At 38.2% G+C, this 19,923-nt stretch overlaps 1 protein-coding gene across 1 annotated transcript; it reads left to right on the plus strand.

Annotated features, from left to right (window-relative positions):
- Positions 1-233: 233 nt before the first annotated feature.
- On the plus strand, positions 234-19,627 carry LOC103047087 (centrosomal protein of 95 kDa). Its single transcript, XM_007252134.4, has 21 exons — positions 234-732; positions 2,048-2,176; positions 2,545-2,652; positions 3,021-3,137; positions 4,962-5,040; positions 5,823-5,941; positions 6,945-7,168; positions 8,427-8,505; positions 9,169-9,233; positions 9,806-10,008; positions 10,131-10,245; positions 11,186-11,300; positions 11,552-11,730; positions 12,495-12,587; positions 12,886-13,042; positions 13,479-13,651; positions 14,594-14,668; positions 15,380-15,532; positions 15,651-15,797; positions 16,965-17,036; positions 17,970-19,627. Exons 1-21 carry the CDS (start codon positions 714-716, stop codon positions 18,144-18,146), a joined length of 2,598 nt encoding a protein of 865 aa, XP_007252196.3. The 5' UTR covers positions 234-713; the 3' UTR covers positions 18,147-19,627.
- The last annotated feature ends 296 nt before the right edge of the window (positions 19,628-19,923 follow it).

The raw sequence follows: 19,923 nt of genomic DNA on the forward strand, positions 1-19,923 counted from the left end.
TGGGAGCGGAAGGGGACAAACAAAGCCACAGAGTGCCGTGAGATGCAACTTACGTCAACGGTCACTATGGGAACAGTTTAGTTTCGGTAGTTTTCTTCAGTACATTTTCTTTATTGTTGTTATTATTATTATTAGTATTTAATAAGATTGTTTTATTTGTTCACGACACCTAATCATACATATTTTAAAGTCACGTGTAAGTTTTTGATTTTGTAAATTATATTGTTATACTGTTAGTACACGTATACAAGTACATGATTCCAAAAATAAAATCAGCATTTTAGCTACATATGTTATCTCAAATAATAACGGCACGATACCGATGCGTTTACGATCTAAAACAGAGAATTAAAAAAACACCTTAAAACCCTTCCCTATACGTCATTCAAACACACCGGCCAATCTGAACTATCCTCGCGTTTTAAATGCCCTTGGCCGTTCCCCCGACGTGTTGCCAGGTTGGTGTACAAAAAAGTGGGCGGAATTAAACTGTGACTTGTCTTCAGAAGTCGCTCCAACCTGGCAACCTGAATAGTGGGCAGCGGCGGTTAGTGAACGTTGACGGCGTTGGACGCGGATCGGCTCGGCTTATTCTGTGTTAAAATGCCGCGGTGTTCTGTTTAACCCACCGCCAGCTGAACACAGGGTGTTTTATTTCTTCTCATGCGACGCTGTTTAGTCTGCGGCCGATTAAGAAGAGACGAATTCCCGGAATGGGAACAGAGGAGCGGGGTGAGTTGGGAAAGTTGTTGAGTCGGTTACGCTAGCCTAGCTTAGCGACGCAGTCCGTCCGTTACAGCTGGGAGAGCTAACGTTAGCTAGCTAAGCTAAGCTAATTTGGACATAGCTTAAAGAGTAACCATACAACTGTAAAACTACACTGACTATCACTATTAAGTGATAAAGGCTTTATAACATACGAGGAAAAGGGCTGAACTGTGTTAGCTAAGTTAGCTATAATGTGAATTTGGAAGCTAGTTAGGCTAGCTAAATAAATTAATATGGGTTAGGTGGCCAGCCGGCTGAAGTTGTGTATATTTGTAATTCGCTAGAGGTTAGTTATTTAGGTAGCGTTAACTGTAACTTGTAGTTGCTGACGTCTTATCTTACTAGTTAGTAAGCGTTGTGTGTTTTTTGTGTAGCTAGGTTAGTCGGAATGGCATAAGCTCAGTATTGCTGACTGTATGTTTTAGCTTTGAATATGACACTTGTAGTGACAGAGCTAACATACATAACCTAGGTTTGTTAGCTAACGTTAGTTAACTGTAACTTAGCTAAACAAGCAGTTCTCAGTAATATCAGCTGGGAGCTTGTATTTGTAGTATTTAAAGGACCTTCTCAACAAATTTTAAAAATCTAAATGCTAATTAGATGTTGGTTGTGTCCATGTGAAGATCCACTTTTTTGTTCTTAAATACTGCCGGTGTTTTTGTGATTTCTTAAACATTCAAAATGTCACTTTAGTGAGAACTAGCTATAAACTATAAAAGGGGAACTCCAAAAACAGGATGGAGAAACGCTGACTACACTAAACTAGATTAGTGGACATGCTTTGGAAATGCCTTGTTTTGGGTCTATGTCACAGAATATTTAACGTTATAGTGTATTTTACCAAATTATCACCATGTGGTAATTGTCTGTCCCTGATCCTGTTTCTGATTTTTTATTCTTGAGATGTTTGTGTGGTTGATGTTTTCAACATCCCTTATCCCTTAGAATTACACTGAACTGTTTTGTTTACTGTGCTATACTATTATCCAAATATCAGCCTAGCCTGAGACACTCCTTACAGTCTTCTATGGCAAAGATGTGGACTGAAACTGCAGCTTCTTGGTTTGGTGACATCACAGATAACAAATTCAAAGCAGATTGATCTTGCAAATTGATATCCAAATATAGAAGGAGGATTAAAATATTACAATGTTTCCATTGTCCATGATCTGAGCCCTTTTTAAGGGAATTATTTGTACATGTCATAAGACCAGTAATCAAGTTTAAGTGTAAAGGCTTTTTTGATTTGAGTTTATGCTTTTTGTTTCTCTGACAGATTGGGTTGATGTGGCCAATGATCTCCTGTGTAAGTGTCACATTAACTTGAGGCTGCAAAGACTCACTGACTGTGATGCTAATGTTTTTGTGGCCCTGTACGAAGCCTTACTGGGAGAAAAAGTACCAGGTAAATATGTTTTTTTGGAAAATAACAAAAGTTTCTGCAGACTTTTTACATAATGAGTCCTAACCTGCATTATTTGTTTAGATCAGGTCCTACAATTCTGTAGTTAGCATGTCTCATTCAGACACCATAAAATGTTGACTCTGTAACATAACTAGTTTTTAATTATTTTAGGCTATCTCATCAGCTGGGACTAGGACTAGCTAACACAAACACATTTAATGTATGTATCTGTTAGCTGACTCAATCGAACTGGGAGTTAGTATTCTCCCCTAAGCATGTTAAGCTCCGGTTACGTTGTGTTTGCAGCAATGATATGGTGGAGCATCTCATGTCTTAGTGTGGGAGCCTCATTGTTTTCTTTGTTCTAGATTATATAGCTATCCCGAAAAGTCAGGAGGATGACATCCACAATGTACAATCCGTGATCGATTCTCTGGCCTTGGACTATCTCCAGATCAGCTTATCTCACATTACAGGTAAGCATGTGGGCTGCAGTTTTATCTTTTGCTTTAATTGTTTGTTTCTATCCTTTAGTCTCACACATTTAAGTTATTCTGATTCACACATAAACCTGCTTACTAATGTTATTTATCATGCTGTAGAGGTCTTGTCAGATGATTCTCTAGGAACTGTTTGCCTGGGGAGCTGAGACACCCTGTATCGTACCCGCTAAAAAGAGGCTGTTGTTCTTGGGGAAACATTGCTGCTTTTGTATGGGCCATGTTTTGAGGGAATGTTTTTGGCAGGGCAAGTTGGCTGCTCTCAGTTATTTGCTTCCTTTTGTGGTCTTTAGTGGTCCAATTCCAGACCTCATTAGTGTCTCCTTTCTTTTATGACCCTGTAGGTGAGAACATTGTAAGGGGAGATAAGGATAGCATCCGAAACCTTCTGGAGATCTTTGATGGACTGCTGGAATATCTCACCGAGCAGCTCAGTGAGGAGGAGGAGCTCCAAAATGGAGGTAGGCTTTAAATCCTAATCTTAAAGTCATGTTTTTCATAATTAGGATATGAATAGAGTGTTTTAGAATGGGTTGCAATGAAGATTCTTACATTGTCTTACACTCTTTTGTCTATCAGCGTGGACTTAAATACAGAGAAACCAAGGCTGTTTTTTTTTTTTATTTGATGTAAAGAGGAATTTGGTCAGCTTTTGTGGATGCAACTATTGAAACGACTCTGGTGTTAGCCTTTTTGTGAATGAGTCAGAACATCCCCTGGTGTGTTGGCCTGATTGTGTGTGTGAGTGTGTGTGATTGGTTGGCAGTGTTTCAGAGGCCACTGTCATCATCCTCACTGATCCATTCAGTATTTCATTTGTAAGTTCACCAGCGAACATGAACTGCAACTGCAAATAACAGGCTTAAAAAGTGGCTCAAGCTGGGATTACTGTCGGACGTTTGGTTATTGAGGGAACTTTGGGTGCTGTTCGGTGTCTGACCCATCTGTCTCCCTAGTGGGTTTTTTTTTCTCTTTCTTTCCTTTCCCAGACTGAATTAATTACTTTAACTGATAAACTGAAATTAATTCCAGGTTCACTTTCGATGCTGCTTCTATATCTGTCAGCCTGTCAACAAATGCATGCATACAGCTCTCTATTGGGGGCTCAATGCTGTGTAACTGCTATATATCTGTGGTTTCACTTAGTAGTACAGAGTATTACCAAAGATTGAGTTAAATAGGTGTTTTCTTAGTCTAATGTGCATATGTGTACTGGCTATTTGAAGGCAGCTAACACATCTGTTTCAAAGGCTGCTTTTTCTTAGCTAATTTAAACACTGGTAACTGCACTCCTAAAAGAGGAACTTAGACTGCCTTCTACTTTCATGCTAAACCATTCCTTGATCAGTCATATTAGGTTTTCATGCTGGTGGTGTACTGTGGTTTGCACGTCTTACACCTTTTAAAGTACCAAGCACAGACACTTTTGGACTTTTTTAGTTTAGAATTTATATAGACTCACAGTGAGGAATTGCCATGAAAGTTTTTATGTTTTACAGAAGATGTTTATCTGTTGTATCGGTTTTACAAATATTTGTCTTTTTGTGAGTGAGTCAGCAGAATGCCCTTTGCTATTATACCAAGTTAAAGCTGTAACAGTATTCCTAAAAAATGGAGCAGGTTCTATAAACAGACTATTGTTAAATTAATAAGACCCTTGAGAGTCTCAGTTTCACTTTAAGCTAACTGCCTAACCAGGACCCAGCCCTTTTTTTAATGCAGGAACAGCTTCTAAGCTACTTGTGAGAAGCCTTTACATCAGTGGTTGGAACAACTACTGTGAGGATTTGATTGCATTTATTCACAAAAGCATCAGAGATGTTGTATTATTAGTTCTGCTAAATAAAGTCATTTGTATTGGATGGAGCTTGATCACTCTAGAGCACACTGTTCCACTGCTCTCTATCCCAGTGCTAGAGGGCTTTATATCCATCTAGGGTATGCTGAGCATTGTCCTATTGGAAAAAACATTGGATTTTAGCTGTGTGTGCAGTTGAATGTCTGTCAGAATTAAGTTCTCTTTATAGCAGCTGATTTGAAGATGTGTCCAGAAATGGTTTTATTAGAATGATGTGTGTAAATACTTTCTTTATATCCAGTCTGTATGTGTATAGCCCTTCATAGTCTTTTCACCTGCTGTTGCAATTATTTCCCTGTATTGATTTGCAAGTAACACTGACACCACTCCACTTCATGTATGGCACTGTCAGCATTTTCTTTACTGATTTACCATTTTTCTTCTGCAGTCTTTTTTCAGTCTCTTTCTCTCTTCTTTCTCAACACAGAACTTAATGGTACGATCCATCCTCCAAAAGCACAGGAGCCAGCTAAAGAGGAGAGCATGTCTCAGACCTCCAGCATACAGTGAGTGTAACACAGGCTGGGGTTTAAGTCCAGTTACCAATAAAATAATTAATGATTTCTTTCTATCAGGAATGACCTGTCCATTGTTTTCTTCCGCATCACCACAAGAGCAGAGACATGCTGGTTTTAATATCCTGTTTGCATGACAAAACATGTGACTTTTAGATCGAGCTGAACAGTATGAAGAAAGAGGAACAGTTGTGGTGTGTTGCAGCACAGTATATGCTTTTGTGCTGCTGGTCAAAATATCACGGGTGTCCATTTCCTGTCTTTAAATAGTTGTTTTGCTTTCCTTAAAATTACCATTTCTGACATTTTTACACCGTATTCAATGTTTTAGTAATGACACTGTTCTAAAGACTCTAGTATTATTGTTAATAAAGTTATTAATTACTATGTTAATGTTAGACACTAATAATAAAATATATTAGTTATCTTTATGTTTATTGATCAAATGTAGTTACTTACTACTACGTTTAAAAGTACTGGTACATGAATATTACTGTGTAGTTCTAAGTTTGACATTGAGTGTTAAAATATGATTCAAAGGAAAGTGACTGCACTACTGAATGCAGTTCAACCAGTTCTAAAGGTACTGAAACACTCTACAGTAGTGTGAGTCACGATATGCAGACGAGAATGCAAACAACAAACTGAGGTCATAACCGTGCTATCATGTTCAAACATGAAGACCTTCTAGGGATGAGCTCATTGCTGTGTTTATCTGGAACAATTTCAGCATCTGTCTTCTAAATTCTTGATTTTTTTTCCCCTTGTTGCAGCTCAGCCATCCAGTCCAGCAAGCATTCCCTCCATTCCTGGAACGGTGGCGAGTCTGAGTCCACGGCTGAGCTTATCCGATTGGGTGACTCCGCCCGAACCTTCACCATGAAACATGAAGGTGCCTCGTAGCGTTTTCTGTTTTCCTCTTTAGTCTGGTATTTTCTTTGGGTTAGCCTTGTTAACTTTTTAAACCATTAAAAAAGTAACTAGTGTATATTTGCTGTACTACTCTGGTTATGTAATTTATGAATAATTACATAATTAATTCAATTTACTTTACAACAGTTTTCAATGTGGTCATGTTTATGAAATAATGGCAAAATATAATGGAACCCTTGGTCTTCCTTAAAACAGGAATAAGCACTCTTGAGTAATAAATATATCATATAAATATATTTTATGTACGGTAGTGTATTTATTTGCACTATAATGCACACCAGTTTATAAGGCACACAATCAAACAGTTAGCTAAGGTTTCCATATTTCCGCTTAAGCTGGAGCATTAGCATTAATGGCTAACCCAGCAGTGCTAGCTGGGGTTAGCAGCAGGCTACAGGCTGATAATACTCACCTCTGGACGGCCAAGCGTAGTACTTAGTACTGCTCGAGAACTAAACTGAAACTCCCGTAAAACGCTGTATATTAGTGGAAAATATACAAGTAAAGTAGAAGCTTTACTGCTTTGCACCAACTTTTTTTTTTTTTTTTTTTTTTTTTTTTTTTTTTTTAAATATAAATATAAGATTGTACATATAATGAGAAATTCAGCTGTGTGTTTGATCACCTTTTCTGCTGCTGGTTCATGTTTCTACATGTTGACAGAACCAGCTGGTCCTGAGCTGGCACATTTGGCGCTTTAATGTTTTGGGCAGTTTTTTCCACTGGAAACCCTTTATTTCCATAGAGTGACAGTTTGAGCGTTAGGTCATCATCAGGCATACCATTTTAGACCATTTCATGGTTTTCATTTGAGCTAAAATTATAGCCTGACTATGAAAATAGCATTGGGAAAGCCACCCACTGATGTACTGACCTGTTGTGTGTGTTTTTTTTTTTGTTTGTTTTTTTTTTTCTTCCCTCTTTCTTTCTTTTTTTCTTTTTTCCCTTCCCCCTCTCTCTAGATTCCCACACCCTGCCCTCAGGGGTTATTTCTGAAAATGCAGCTTTTCCACCAGGTAAACACAATCCAGCCACAGTACAAGCCACTCTGCTACGAGAGCCACTGCGCTCAGCTGTCGCCCTGCAGCCGCCCAGCCAGACCACCCCCCAGCGACCAGTGGGACCAGCAACCCCACCCACTGATAATCATATTCCTCATACAGACCAGGATGCTACTGTTAGACAGGTATGTGACTGAAGAAGGCGTTGTGTCTAATGTTCTATTAGTTGACTTTTGAATGTGTCCTGCATGAAACTGGAAACTGGAATTATTATTTAAAATGTTCTACACTACTTTCAAAAAACAAGGACCAATTATGATTTATGTATTGATATGTAGTTGGAGCATATACCAAAATGTATCACAAATATTGGCAACCTATCTTCGTTAGGCTACGGATGTCTTTTTGATTATTGATTGATTATATAGGCTTGATTGTTTAACAGTGATGTGTGTGTGTGTGTAGTAAAAAAAACAGCATGTATTTATAAAAAAAAGAAATCTGTCTGATACTGTATTTATACAGTATACAGTATTTGTAGTGTATTTATAACAGAGGCTAGCTTAGCAAGTGATTTAGATTGTAGAGGACATTCTTGTGCATCACCTTCCCACAAATTGCATGACTTGTCCCAACATGCTTGCACGCATGCACTTGTTTTCTCACTACACCCAACGTCTTAGTTCTGCTATGGGTTTGTATCGTGTCAGACATCATCACTGCCATGGTAGAACACAAACACACCCCAGGCCTTTGCAACACTCAGCATATCGACACGTGGCTTCGTAAAGTAGAGAATGTTTGTTTCAGTGGAATTGTTTAATGAGTGTTTTAAGAAAAACAGTAGCAACTGTTTAGTACCAGAGCTGGCTTAGGCAGTGGAACTGAAATGACGTTATTATTGTACGTATATTTAGTATAATGTGCTGTTATGTACAGGCAGCTGCTGTTGTGGAAAAGAAAAGACTCTTCTAAGGCTGGCATTTGGTTAAGTAAATAAAGAGTCAAATTACAGGCTCATTAAACTTTTTTTTTTCTTCATGTAGAGAGTGTCTTTTGTCCATGTTAAAGGTCTCATTCCATTGTTTTTTTTTTTTAATATATATTTTAAACAGTCTAGTTTTGGTCTCAGGTGTTTCTATTTAGCCCTCTGAAGAAAGAAGAAAGATTTTGGCTCTTGCTCATGAATATTTATACATTAAAATATATCGCCTCTGATTGGCTAACAACACTGCAGCAGAGAATGCTTACTTGTCCCTAAACTGAAAGGAAAAGTCCACAAAGAAGTTATTAAAACAAGAAATGCTCTTTTTCCCTTTTCACGTTGGTTAATTTATTTAGTTATTTATGATGTTTCCCAGAATACAGTATTTCTCTGCTTTTCTGGATGCCACTTGTTTTGGTTTTGTAAAAGTTTACCTGCTTTTGCCTGCTTTTATACAGAATGGTGTTACTCCCAGACTACAGCCTGATGTTCAGGTTAATGGGACTCTGCATCGTTCACTGTCCAGCGCTTCTTCTGGTAAAGTCTCCTTCTTTTGTTGTTCACCTCATCAGGGACCCACCTCTATGTTGAAATCTCTATTTCACCCACACATTGAAAGAAGCCAGCTGAACAATTTATATATTTTTATAAACAAAATGATAACATTATATGTATATATGTGTACCTTTTTTTTGTTAATAAGAATAATACAAGTCAGATTTTTCAATCAAAATGCTTTTTAAAACCTGTGGCCTCCACCGAGCAATCCATTAAGGCAGATGGAATACAAGTGGACATTTAGCACCATTGTAAAAAAATAAATAAATAAAAAAAAATATAAGATAATATTGGACAAATTTACTTAGAACCTTAAGGCATTATATATAGAATTAGACCGCTGTTATAAGTTTGCAAAAACACACAGAAAAACCAGAAACCTAATTGAAGAATTTTCTTTGGAACTGATAAATTATCCAAATATTCCGGTTTCATTTAAAACCAGCGTGATTGGCTAAAAATTTAACTCTTGATTTCAACACAATAGCATCTTTCCAGCTGTTAAGCATGGAGGTGGCAGGATCATTGGATCCTCATTCTTCATGAGAATTATCTCTCCTATTATAAAGTTGATACTGTTCTTAATTGATTATTTTATGTGTAATTTGCATGTATTATTCATTAATGTTTGTGTCTCAGCAGACAGTGAAGGGTCTGTGCCGAGTCTCAGAGAACCACAGTCACAGGCTCCAAAAGCACAAGTTGAGGTAAGACGTGTAAACTTTAAAATCCATTTATTCCACAGCACTTTTTTTTTTTAAATCATAGGCTACATTTTCCCTAATGCTGCCTAGAACAATCAATACCACTGTTTTCCATGAAGTAGAACCCCCTTCCCCCCCACAAGCACTTAATTGTACCATCAATCTTACGTGTGTCTGCTGACTTGTGCTGTTTGAGCAGTTTTTCCTGGCAAAGTGAAAACTCCCAATGATTACCAGTACAGAGAGTACTGTATGCCTATAGTGTAATAGGAGTCCATTAAAAATTTGAGCAGTAACTGCTCTAAAACAGAGGCAATTTTGAGACCAAATATCACTAAACACATCCCAGACCTTTAAGTGATTTGAGGTTTGACACGTAACAGAAACAGAAATTTTAGTGTAATCACATTTAAAAGTTTTCAAAATAAATGTATAAAAATAACTATTGAGTAACAAAACATAATCGCAACGTATTGGCAGGTTTTTAAATGTCTATAAATATTTCTCTGGAGATTGTTATTATGTAGTAATCTATGTGAGAATTTAACAACTGAAATGGCTTTTATGTTCCCCAGGCTGGTGCTGAAGCTTCACGGAGGGTTTTGTTTCGAACCCAACCGGATGTCTTGCTGCTGACCCTCTCAGATGAACAGAGCCAGAGAGAGGAGGCACATGCACTCTGTCCGGAGGAACAGGAGAGTGAGGAAGAGCAGCCTCATAGCTCAGGCTCGTCCTCTGGGAGACTGAGGAACTCCAGAGGCCGAAGATGGAGAGCAGGGTAAGGAGAGGAGTCCACTGTAATGAATACATTAAAATTAGACAAAAAAAATTTACTAAAATGACCTAAAATGAAAGTATAAATCTCTCACTCTTTCGCTCACTCATTCTCTCACTCTAAAGGCTGACTGATGTAGATGAACCGTTGTCCAGACGTAGTCAAAGAAATAAGCAGGCTGAACAGGAGCTTCAGGAAATGTCAGAGAAACTTTCCCGCCGCCTGGAAGAGCTTGACTTGGTCAGTGCAATGTGATATTAAATTACTTTAATACTAATAGCTACAGTGTGCACCCACTGCTGGTTCTTTATTCATTTTAGTAATGGTGAAAAAATGTCATACAGAGATATTTGTCTAAACATGGCTTATATTTTGATCTTGTAGGTATTGAGTTGTGAAATCATGCCTCAGAAATAAAAACAGTTTGTGTATTATATTATACAAACTTATATTACTTATATTATATTACCTCAGTAACTGCTGTGATCTCTTTCTCACACACACACACACACACACACACACACAGGGACTCAGCAATATTCTCTTCATTCAAAAAAATAAAAAACTATAAAGTCTCTACCTCAGAAACTGCTGTGATTTTATATGTTCTATATGGCACAGTATGTTGCACATCTCTGCACCTTATTTCCACTATGCACACTTAATTATACCATGTCGGTACTGCACTGCCCTGTCTGTGAAACTGTCTCATCTGCTGTATTTATCGTAATGTTATAGTTTTCGTAACTTCCTGCAATTTGTTTATCTATTGTTTGTTGTTCCATATTGCACTATGGTTCCACGGGAACGTCATTTTGTTACACTGTGTAACACAGCAGCTCAGACGTAATGACAATAAAAACCTCTTGACTTGACATCTTGACTTATAAACTAGTTAGCTTGTTGGTGGTAATAAAAATAATAATATATTTTCATAATAATTAGCTCCATCAGATGTGTAGGGAAGAGAGTAAACAATAAAATGTGTATGAATGAATTTGAATTTGAATATGAATTTGTGTGCTAAGCTTATCTAGGGAAATCTGGCTTGCTACAGCCCACTGTGACTGTGTTTAATGATGAATTTTGTGTGAGAGCAAGCATTTATTTATATATATATATGTGTATATGTATATGTATGTATGTGTTTTATTCTTACACTGATTTCATCACTCTGCAGATGCTGAAGAGAGCTCTGGGAGAGACGGGTGAGGAGCCTAAGCCCCAGGACGAGGATAAACACTCTCACCACAGTGACAGTGTTATGGAGTGCAGACGTAACGCCAAACCCACAGGTATCCTGTATAGTGTATATATAGTATATATCTATTATATCAGTGGTCCTGTGTCACTGTGCTGTTCACTGGCAAATTCTCTAGTCCACTGGCGGTGCACACAGAGTGAGAGTTGAGCGGGAGAAAAGCAGCAATAATCCGTGTCCAAGCTGTTTTAATGTATGTTCAATTTAAAGTTGAATGTTCGAGCACTAGGAGTTCAGAATCAGAAATATTGTTGCTTCATTAAGGCTCTGTCTTTGGCTGCACAGATCTGGCCAGTGCAGACAGACCTCCTCGCCCACGCTCCCTCTCCCCATCTCCTCCACCTGCACGCCGATCCCTCCAGAGCCAGCTGGAACGGACTCTGTTCACAGACTCACGGCCACAGACATCCCGAAGCCGACACGGACCATACAGGGACCACAAGGATCAGCACAGGAAAAGTCAGGTCAGTAAGCAGTGACGGTTAAAATGTCCAGTAAATGTTTTTTAAAGCTCACCTTCCGCGAAAATCCGATTTTTCTTGTTTTTTGTGGAATACAGTAGGTCTCTCAGAGTTGAATGTGTACACCTGCACATTAAACTGTTTTGCAGCCCCCATTGTCTGCAGGAGCTAAGCAAAGAAATCCCCCCTCCCCCCCTCCGAAAAACGGGTGAATTTTGAATTATCGTTCTGCCTACGTAGGCAGAAACTCACAGACCAGCCCACCTTGGTTCGAGAAACTCCCAGAGGCGGAGCTGAAGCGACGCAACATCACCGCTCATCAGTTAGGAGGTGGGAGGCAGTGAGCGGCAGAGCGGTGGAGGGGCGTCGCAGTGCTCCTAGCCAATCAGAGGAGAGATATTTGCATGCTGTTTGCATGTATGAATATTCATAAGCAAAGCTGGAATCCGGTCATTTTGGACACACCCCTAAAACAGTCCATTAAAAAAGAGCTATACAGAGACACCTGAGCACTTTTTTTTTACAAAAACGGCTCACGTCATTCATTCATACTAGAGACCACAACTAGACATTTTAAAATGAAAGAAAAAACGACGGAAGGTGAGCTTTAAAAGCTTTGTGTGGGCTTCTTTTTTTCCCCTCAAAGTATTGTGAACAGCATGTGTCCTCACATTGAGGAGTGAAGTGTTTCACATTTTCTGTGATACATGGCTGAGCTTCTGGGTGACTCTCTCTGGTGGTCTTGTGATACCGGTGTTGTCCTGCAGATGGTGGCAGAAGCATATGAGGCAGAGTTAAAACATTTGGATGAACAACAGAGGGCAGAACTGGCCAAAGAAAGAATTCGAGCTCAGGATGCTGTAAGTACAGTATGTATGAACATACAAATAAAATGATCATATGCAGCAGTATGGAAAATTATGTTAAATAGTTTTTTAGCAGTAAGTAAAAACTTTGGATCACATTAGAACATATGCAGGTGAACACAACATACGTTTAAAAGTAATTTAAAATAATTTCTTGTTGTAAAGAAAGAAGCTGAGCTTTTGTGAACCAGATAGAAAAAATAACTTTCACAGGTGCCTCCAACATTTTGCACAGTATTGTATATATTCATTTATGAATCAGTTTATTAAACGTGTGTGTGTTCATGTGTAGGAGCGAGAATACAGGGAGGCCATCTGTAAAGAAGTTACTCGTGTTCGGAAGTCGTCACAGAGCTCAAAATCTAAATCAGTGCTCTCGAACAGGACGTCCCATACAAGACCTGCTTCTACTAGCCGACGACAGTCCCATCCCCGCAAAGCGGCACCCTGTAAGATTTCAAATTTTCTTCCTTAAGCTACATATATCTGTCCGCTGAAGAGATGCTGTGTTTTAGCTCTTTTTTATGTGTAGCTCTTTTCTATATTCTTATTTGAATATTGAGGCTTTATTGCTAATTACCAACATCTATTTATGTTGAGAGTAAAATAAGAGGAAATATTTTTGATTTTTTTTTTTTTCCCTTCTGTGTGGGGGAATAAAAGGTGTAATTAAATTTCCAATAAATGGACAGAAGGATTGTGTGTTTCTTTCTAGCTTGATAAGTGTATGTTTTACAACAGATCCTAAATTCCGTTCTCTTTGCATAGGTCCTAATTTTAAACCAGTAAGTGGACCTCAGGATATTTTAAGTAAATGCACTCATTTTGTGAAAAATTATCCATTGGAATGTTTGCGTGTGTGTGCTTGTGTTTGTGTCTGTCCAGTACGGGTGAAGGAGAACGATTTGTTACCAGCTCTGTTGGAAGACTACCCACCTCTGCCCTTCTCCTCTCACACACTCTCATCCATGTGGAAACAGCAGCTCCGGCAGATTGACCAGCTGAACCCTGTGGACAACCAGCGCAGAAATGCACGCTCTGCCAAACTTACCAACCAGGTTAAATCTCACACTCACACAAAAAAAACATAATTTGACAGTGAATTTTAGTTTACAAATTACATTGGGTGAACGTCAGTCTCCGGTGTTTGACATAATTTGTTTCTCGGTCAGATTCTATTGTTGCTAAGACTTTGAATTTTCTGTGTGGATTTTAACAGTATGAGCAAACATTGGCATGTGATATTTGGAAGATTGTGGTTTCTTTTTTTTTGTTTCCAATCATTTTAAAATGTCTAGATGTAATCTCTTGTATGAATGCCATTTGAGCTTTATTTTTGTCAAAAGTGCTCTGGTGTTTCTTTTTTTTTAGCTCTGCTTTATTTCACTGAATTAGAGGCCTCTAAACAAAGACAAAATTTGGCACCCCCCCACTCCTCACAGCATAGCTTTAAGGGCATAGCTTTGCCCATGCAAAGAAATTGCGGTTTTACACCAAAGTGACTCCAAACTTCATTGGTTGGTAAGACTACTTACGAGCATAAACGAATAGGCAAGACAGGGAAACAGATTGCAAAATTATTTTTGTGAAAATACATTAATATTATAGAGAGATTTTCAGCAAGAGCTGGAATTCATGCTTTACCAAGGAATTAATTTTGCAGTCTGTTTTCCTATACTATACTTATACTACCTATTTGTTCATGCTCATCAGTCGACTTATTAGGAGTTAATTTCAGGATGAGTGCTCCCAGGGAACTACCTCCAGGTACTGTGTGTATAAACAGTGTTTTACTAAACCATCTGTTCTTAGTGCCTCGGTTTGAATGTCAGAGCCCTCGGAATGCTTCCAATTTTGGAATGCTGGGGGTAAATTGAAGTGGGCTATTCACCAAAACGATTATACTCGTTATCCTGTTTCCTTAAAGTCTATTTTATACTTGATTTCCCCATTACATCCAACAAAATATCATCAGCTTTTGTCTCTATTCTACATCACAGGTAGAAGAAGCTCACAAGAGACATGACCTGCTAACTGAGATCATCCGCAAAGAACAGGAGCACAACCGCCGCCTGGTGAGACACACACACACACACACTTACTTTACCCACTTGCCCGAAGAGACCTTACCTAAGCATGTGTTTAATACATTTTGTATGTAAAGCAGCAAAAGGCTGTTTTTAAACTAGATGTTTTTTTTTCTCCTCCTTGTTATGGCATTCTGTTGGACACTCAAATCTCCAAATAAAGCTGCATTCATTCATTTTCTAAGACAAAAGGTCAGAATGGAATAGTATCTAGTGTATGTAAATATGTAAATCTAAATATGTACATAATAAATGTTGTTATTCGATTGACCTACCCTATTATTTTATTAATTACACATGCAGTGTGCATTTGTGTTATTTTTATATTGTTTTTTTTTTTTTTTTTTTACTTCTTTAATTTCCAAGGTTTTCATTACAACTTCAGATTAAGTCAATGCAATTCAGGCTTTTCGCTACCTTCAACCTTAACAATTGTTTTTTTTTTTTGCTTCTTTGTTTCCCTCTTGCTTGTCAGTTGAAATGGTGTGCAAAACTGCCCACTTTGGCAACCCCCTCACAGCACCATACCAGCCACCTAGCTAAAAAAAAAAAAAGCACTTTCTCTGTTGTAGCAACAGCCTAGTTGGAACCACACAAAGTGTGCAAGCTTTTTTTTAGCAAATGAACTTTTTTTTTATATATATAATATCCCTTATTTTTTATGACATTTTGCTTACGTTCTCCCCTACATTTACACAGAAGGATTTCAGAGAGCGCATCCAGCAGCAGAGGTCTACGCAGAATAAGCTGCGTGAGCAGAGGCAGCAGGTGGCACGTGCCCGCAAATATCACAGCGATTACCACGTTCAGCTCCGCGCTCATCTGCTCAGGGCTCGCACACGTGAGGAGAGGGTGAGTTTAGGAGCAAACAGTTCATCCAGCACACACAATGTATACATAGGAATACAGAAGGAAAAAAAAGGATGTATGGTAAATAATTAAGTGTCTGTCTGTGTCTGGGTGCATGCAGATGTTCCGGCAGGTGTTTGAGGAGGGTCTGGAGCTGCAGAAGGCCCGTTTGAGAGAGCAGCGTGCGTATGCTAAAGAACAGCGACAGGAGCACCAGCGAAAGCACAAGGATGAGATTGAAGCCATGGAGAACTACTATAGGGACCAGGTAACCACCAGACAACCTACTGCTGCTCAAGCATACAGTGTTCTCGTCATATTGTTACAGTTATGCAAAAACCTTAAATCAACAGAACATAAACTTTAGAAATGAAAGGAAAAAAAATCTTAACTTTTAGTGGAAGTAAATAAAATTGAGGCTTCTTATAATTTGTTATATTGAAGATATTTCACGCATCAAAGTGGACAAAATATATAATTACTGTTTATTTTCACATCAGTATACATAAGCCAACCCAAAAATCATTCATGCCTCCTTGACAGTTACTTCTAGATACCCTTTCATTTGCTTCAAAAGGGAATTTGGGTGCTTTTTACACTCACACAGCTATTACACATATGGTTCGCCATGGGTCCAAAAAGATATTTGGGTATTAAGAACCTTTTAAAAAAATCAAAGTATCTTCTTCTGATGTAAAGATTATTTACCAGTTTAAAGGTTCTTCACACACAATGCAAACATTGTTCTTTATGGAACCAAGTGAGATGTTGCTGTTAAGTTTCCTTCTTTAAATGAATCTTTTCCTAGTTTAAAGATTCTTTACAAATGGGAACAAAGACAGATTTTCTCTGGCATTCCTCAAATAAGCATTTGGCATTGGTACAGCGTGAACCCACTTTTAATGGAAAAAAAAGAACACACACAAAGAACCACAGAGTGATTTCCTTTACAGACTTTGTGAGACTGTGAGAGATGCATATCACAGTTCAGGAGACTAAAAATACTGACGTGACTTTGAGGCCTTCATCCTCGTCTTTATTCCACCAGCAGTAATCTGACTGTCTCTGGCCGAAAACGAAGAAAACAAAAAAAAAGATTGGTGGTTATTTTGGAAAAGACATTAAAATGTAGCTTTTTTCCTCTCCGATACTTTCCATCTTAGAGATTGTTCCATGGGTTACTCATTTTTTTAAGGTGAATTGCACTCCAGCCTACAGCATGTGTAAAGTATTCCTGCTGTTTTCCACCAAAGACTGGTAACCAAAAGGAGGAGCAGAGTGATGCTCATTGATGAGTCACTCAGTTTTTCAGGCTGGTCCATCATGTAGATGGAAATAAATTTGGACAGGGCTAAATGTGCTTTAATAAAGAAAATACGGTCACTCTGACTTCCAAGTACACTTCATCTTTGTGCATTTGTTTTCCCCTCTGCAGTTTTCAATGCTAGCTGAAAGACTCTCTCTGGAACGGCAAGAGATACAAGTCCGGAAGAAGGCCCAGGAAAAGGTGAGTTAAGCCCAGCTCTCAATGATCTCTGCAGTAAATCTACAAACATCATACAGCCTCTAGAACAAAATGGTAGCCATGGCCACATCCTGTTGAATAGACCCTGGACTTTACAGGATGGTCCACCCAAAACCAGAATAATTTTCCGCAGCATAAATCCCTTTCTCACAGATTTAAATTACTGGGGTCATCAGTAATTATTACTGACACTGGTGATTATTACCAACCCCTGATGTACCATTCTGAGTGGATTACTGTCTCTGTGAAAAATGACTGGGTTTGAATGAGTAAAAACACTGGCACCCAGACAGATAATTAAAGGCAAATTAAGCTGTAGCCGAAAGATCAGTTATGGGACCTCAAGTGCTTTTAAATAGAAAGTGTTCCAAAAGTGCTCCTTCTTCTATGGGAACCTTTTAAAGAATTTTAATGGCATCAAGTGTGCATGGTGTCATATGGTAATTCCATCTTTTGAAAGCTACTTTTTTACTATTTATTTCTATTTGGATTAACTATATGACATGGTGTTTATTCAATCTTCACTGAGAAAACCACATACCCTCATTTAACCCACAGTGTTTCACCTAATTGTGTTTGGTCTGCTTATTTTATAGAAAAGTATAGAGAACGCAGTGTCTTTTAAACTAAATTAGCCCATTCTCATACATTTTAATGATTAAACAGTACCCTTATTTACTCCCCCTACAGTTGGGTAAGGTAATTAACTTTTATAGCTGTATACATGCATTTGTTGATAAGCTGAGGATCTAAAGTGAAAGGAGTGTGTGAACTGAGAGTGTTTAGTAATACTACATAAACGCTCAGGCCCAGAGTTAAACTTTTGTGAAGGAAAAAGGTGATAAAAATATGTAAACAGTGATTTTTAAATTCTTTTTTTTTTTTATCTATTAATTTTTTTTTTTGTTCTGATAGGCTTTGTATAAGATGAAACGGGAGCTGAGGAACAAGATGGAGCGAGAGATTAGCGAGCTGCAGCAGATCATTGTCCAAAATGATGATGATGACTATTTCCGGGATCTAGAGTTGGAGCGGCTGCGTAAACGTGTGCAAATGGCCTCTTTCCAGTACAGGTCCGGCTATACGCACTGATCACGGACCAGTGGACAAAACTCATCATGCAGGACTGCCCTGCAACCAGTCTCAACCTGCTCACTCATTCAGCTTTTATTAAGTGTATTTAGTGTACACATTTTTTGACCCTGAACTTTGGGTCAAACTTCAATTGGTAAAGATGTTTAATTTTTTTAATTAGATTTTTTTTTTAAACTGGAGATGAGCACATTTATTGACAACAATTTGTCCTATGATCACAATCTCAGTAATTGTGAGAATCTGAGACTATCCCTGACTGTCCTGAGAGATCTCACTAAGTGTAACTAGTTTGATCATTGCATAGTTTGTCCTAGGGCCCCCAATGACTCTGATTGACTGTCATGAGACCACACTGACTGTGACCTGGGTCTGATCGTCGCATTGTTCTAGGCCCTTCCTTTGACTGTGATTGGTCCTAATCACCACATCATTAATCTGATACTCCCCCTGACTGTGATTGGTCCTGATCATTACATCCATTGATCTCAGACTTCCCCTTGACTGTGACGATTCTGTCACATCCCCTTGATGTAGTATTGTTATCTGTACTCTGGTTCATTTTAAAGGTAGCAAAATATCACACCATGTCAGATATTCTACATAAATCATATCCACTGGAGTATAAGCTTGTATTACTTGTTAGCTACATTAGCTAAAGACTAAACAAAAAAAAATGTTTGGCACCAAATATGCTGAACACACTAAGGTTTTCAGTGTTTGTCAGACGGGAAATAACATGGACTGTTGCATGAGGTCATTTCTGTATATTGTGCTCAGTACAGAACCTGAGGCTGATGAACAGGCCATATGGGTCCAATACACACAAACACAACTTTCATACTGTTTCAGTAATCCCTCTCATTCTGTTAAAGCAATATAAACTAAACCCACAGTCTATTAGTGTTTTTAAATGCAAGCATTTTACAGAAGAACACCCTCTGTAGCTGAATTTGTCAGGGTGAAGTATTTTATTAATTTACATGTTCAGAATAATCTGTCCAGTTTTAGGAACCGAAGTCTGATTAAAAATCAGGCAAAAAACTGTTACAACCAACACTGTAGCCATGCAACTGTTTGAGAGACAGGAGTACGGCCTGGACTGGCTTTAGGTCAGCACATGGAGTCCTAGGTATGATGAGTAAACACACACACACACACACCCACACCCTTTTGCTGCTAACAAACAGTCTTCCTCCATTACTAAACTGCTGATGGAAATGTTTTGAATCAACCGTTTTTTTTTTTTCTTGTTTTTTTTTTTTTGTACTTTTTCCTTTTTAGATTGTTTCTGTAAAAAAAAAAAAAGTGCACCTTTCCACCACTGAGTGGACTACTGGGTAACACCTCAATGTTAATAATAATAATGATCCGCAAGCCTTTTATGATTATTTTAAACTTGTAATTGTTGGACTGGTCTTCCTTCATGTGTGAACACTGTTCGATTGATGTCATAATTAAATTATTTATTCAACACCAAACTGTTTTCAGTCACTAAATGCACAAAATATGGTTTACCCTTGCTGGATTTGGAAATGACATCACAAATGTCTGTTGAACTACAGTCAGAATTACCATTATGTGCAAGTTCAATATTTGAGATTTTAAGTAGATGAGTAGATTTGGTAGAAAATGCTTTATTTGCATAATTAAGAACATAAAAAGAAATATGGGCTACAGGACTGATAGACCACCATCAGCACAGAGACAAGATATTCTAACTTGAAAACACTTATTTGTAAATTATTCCACTGTTATTTTACTTTTTACCATAGAT

The sequence above is a fragment of the Astyanax mexicanus genome, chromosome 5, assembly GCF_023375975.1.
Source record: "Astyanax mexicanus isolate ESR-SI-001 chromosome 5, AstMex3_surface, whole genome shotgun sequence".
Lineage (NCBI taxonomy): Eukaryota > Metazoa > Chordata > Actinopteri > Characiformes > Acestrorhamphidae > Astyanax > Astyanax mexicanus.

Coding starts and splice junctions, on each gene's coding strand:
- LOC103047087 (XM_007252134.4), top strand. Junction 10,009..10,130: donor GGCCGAAGATGGAGAGCAGG/GTAAGGAGAGGA, acceptor CTCACTCTAAAG/GCTGACTGATGTAGATGAAC. Junction 13,652..14,593: donor CTGCCAAACTTACCAACCAG/GTTAAATCTCAC, acceptor TCTACATCACAG/GTAGAAGAAGCTCACAAGAG.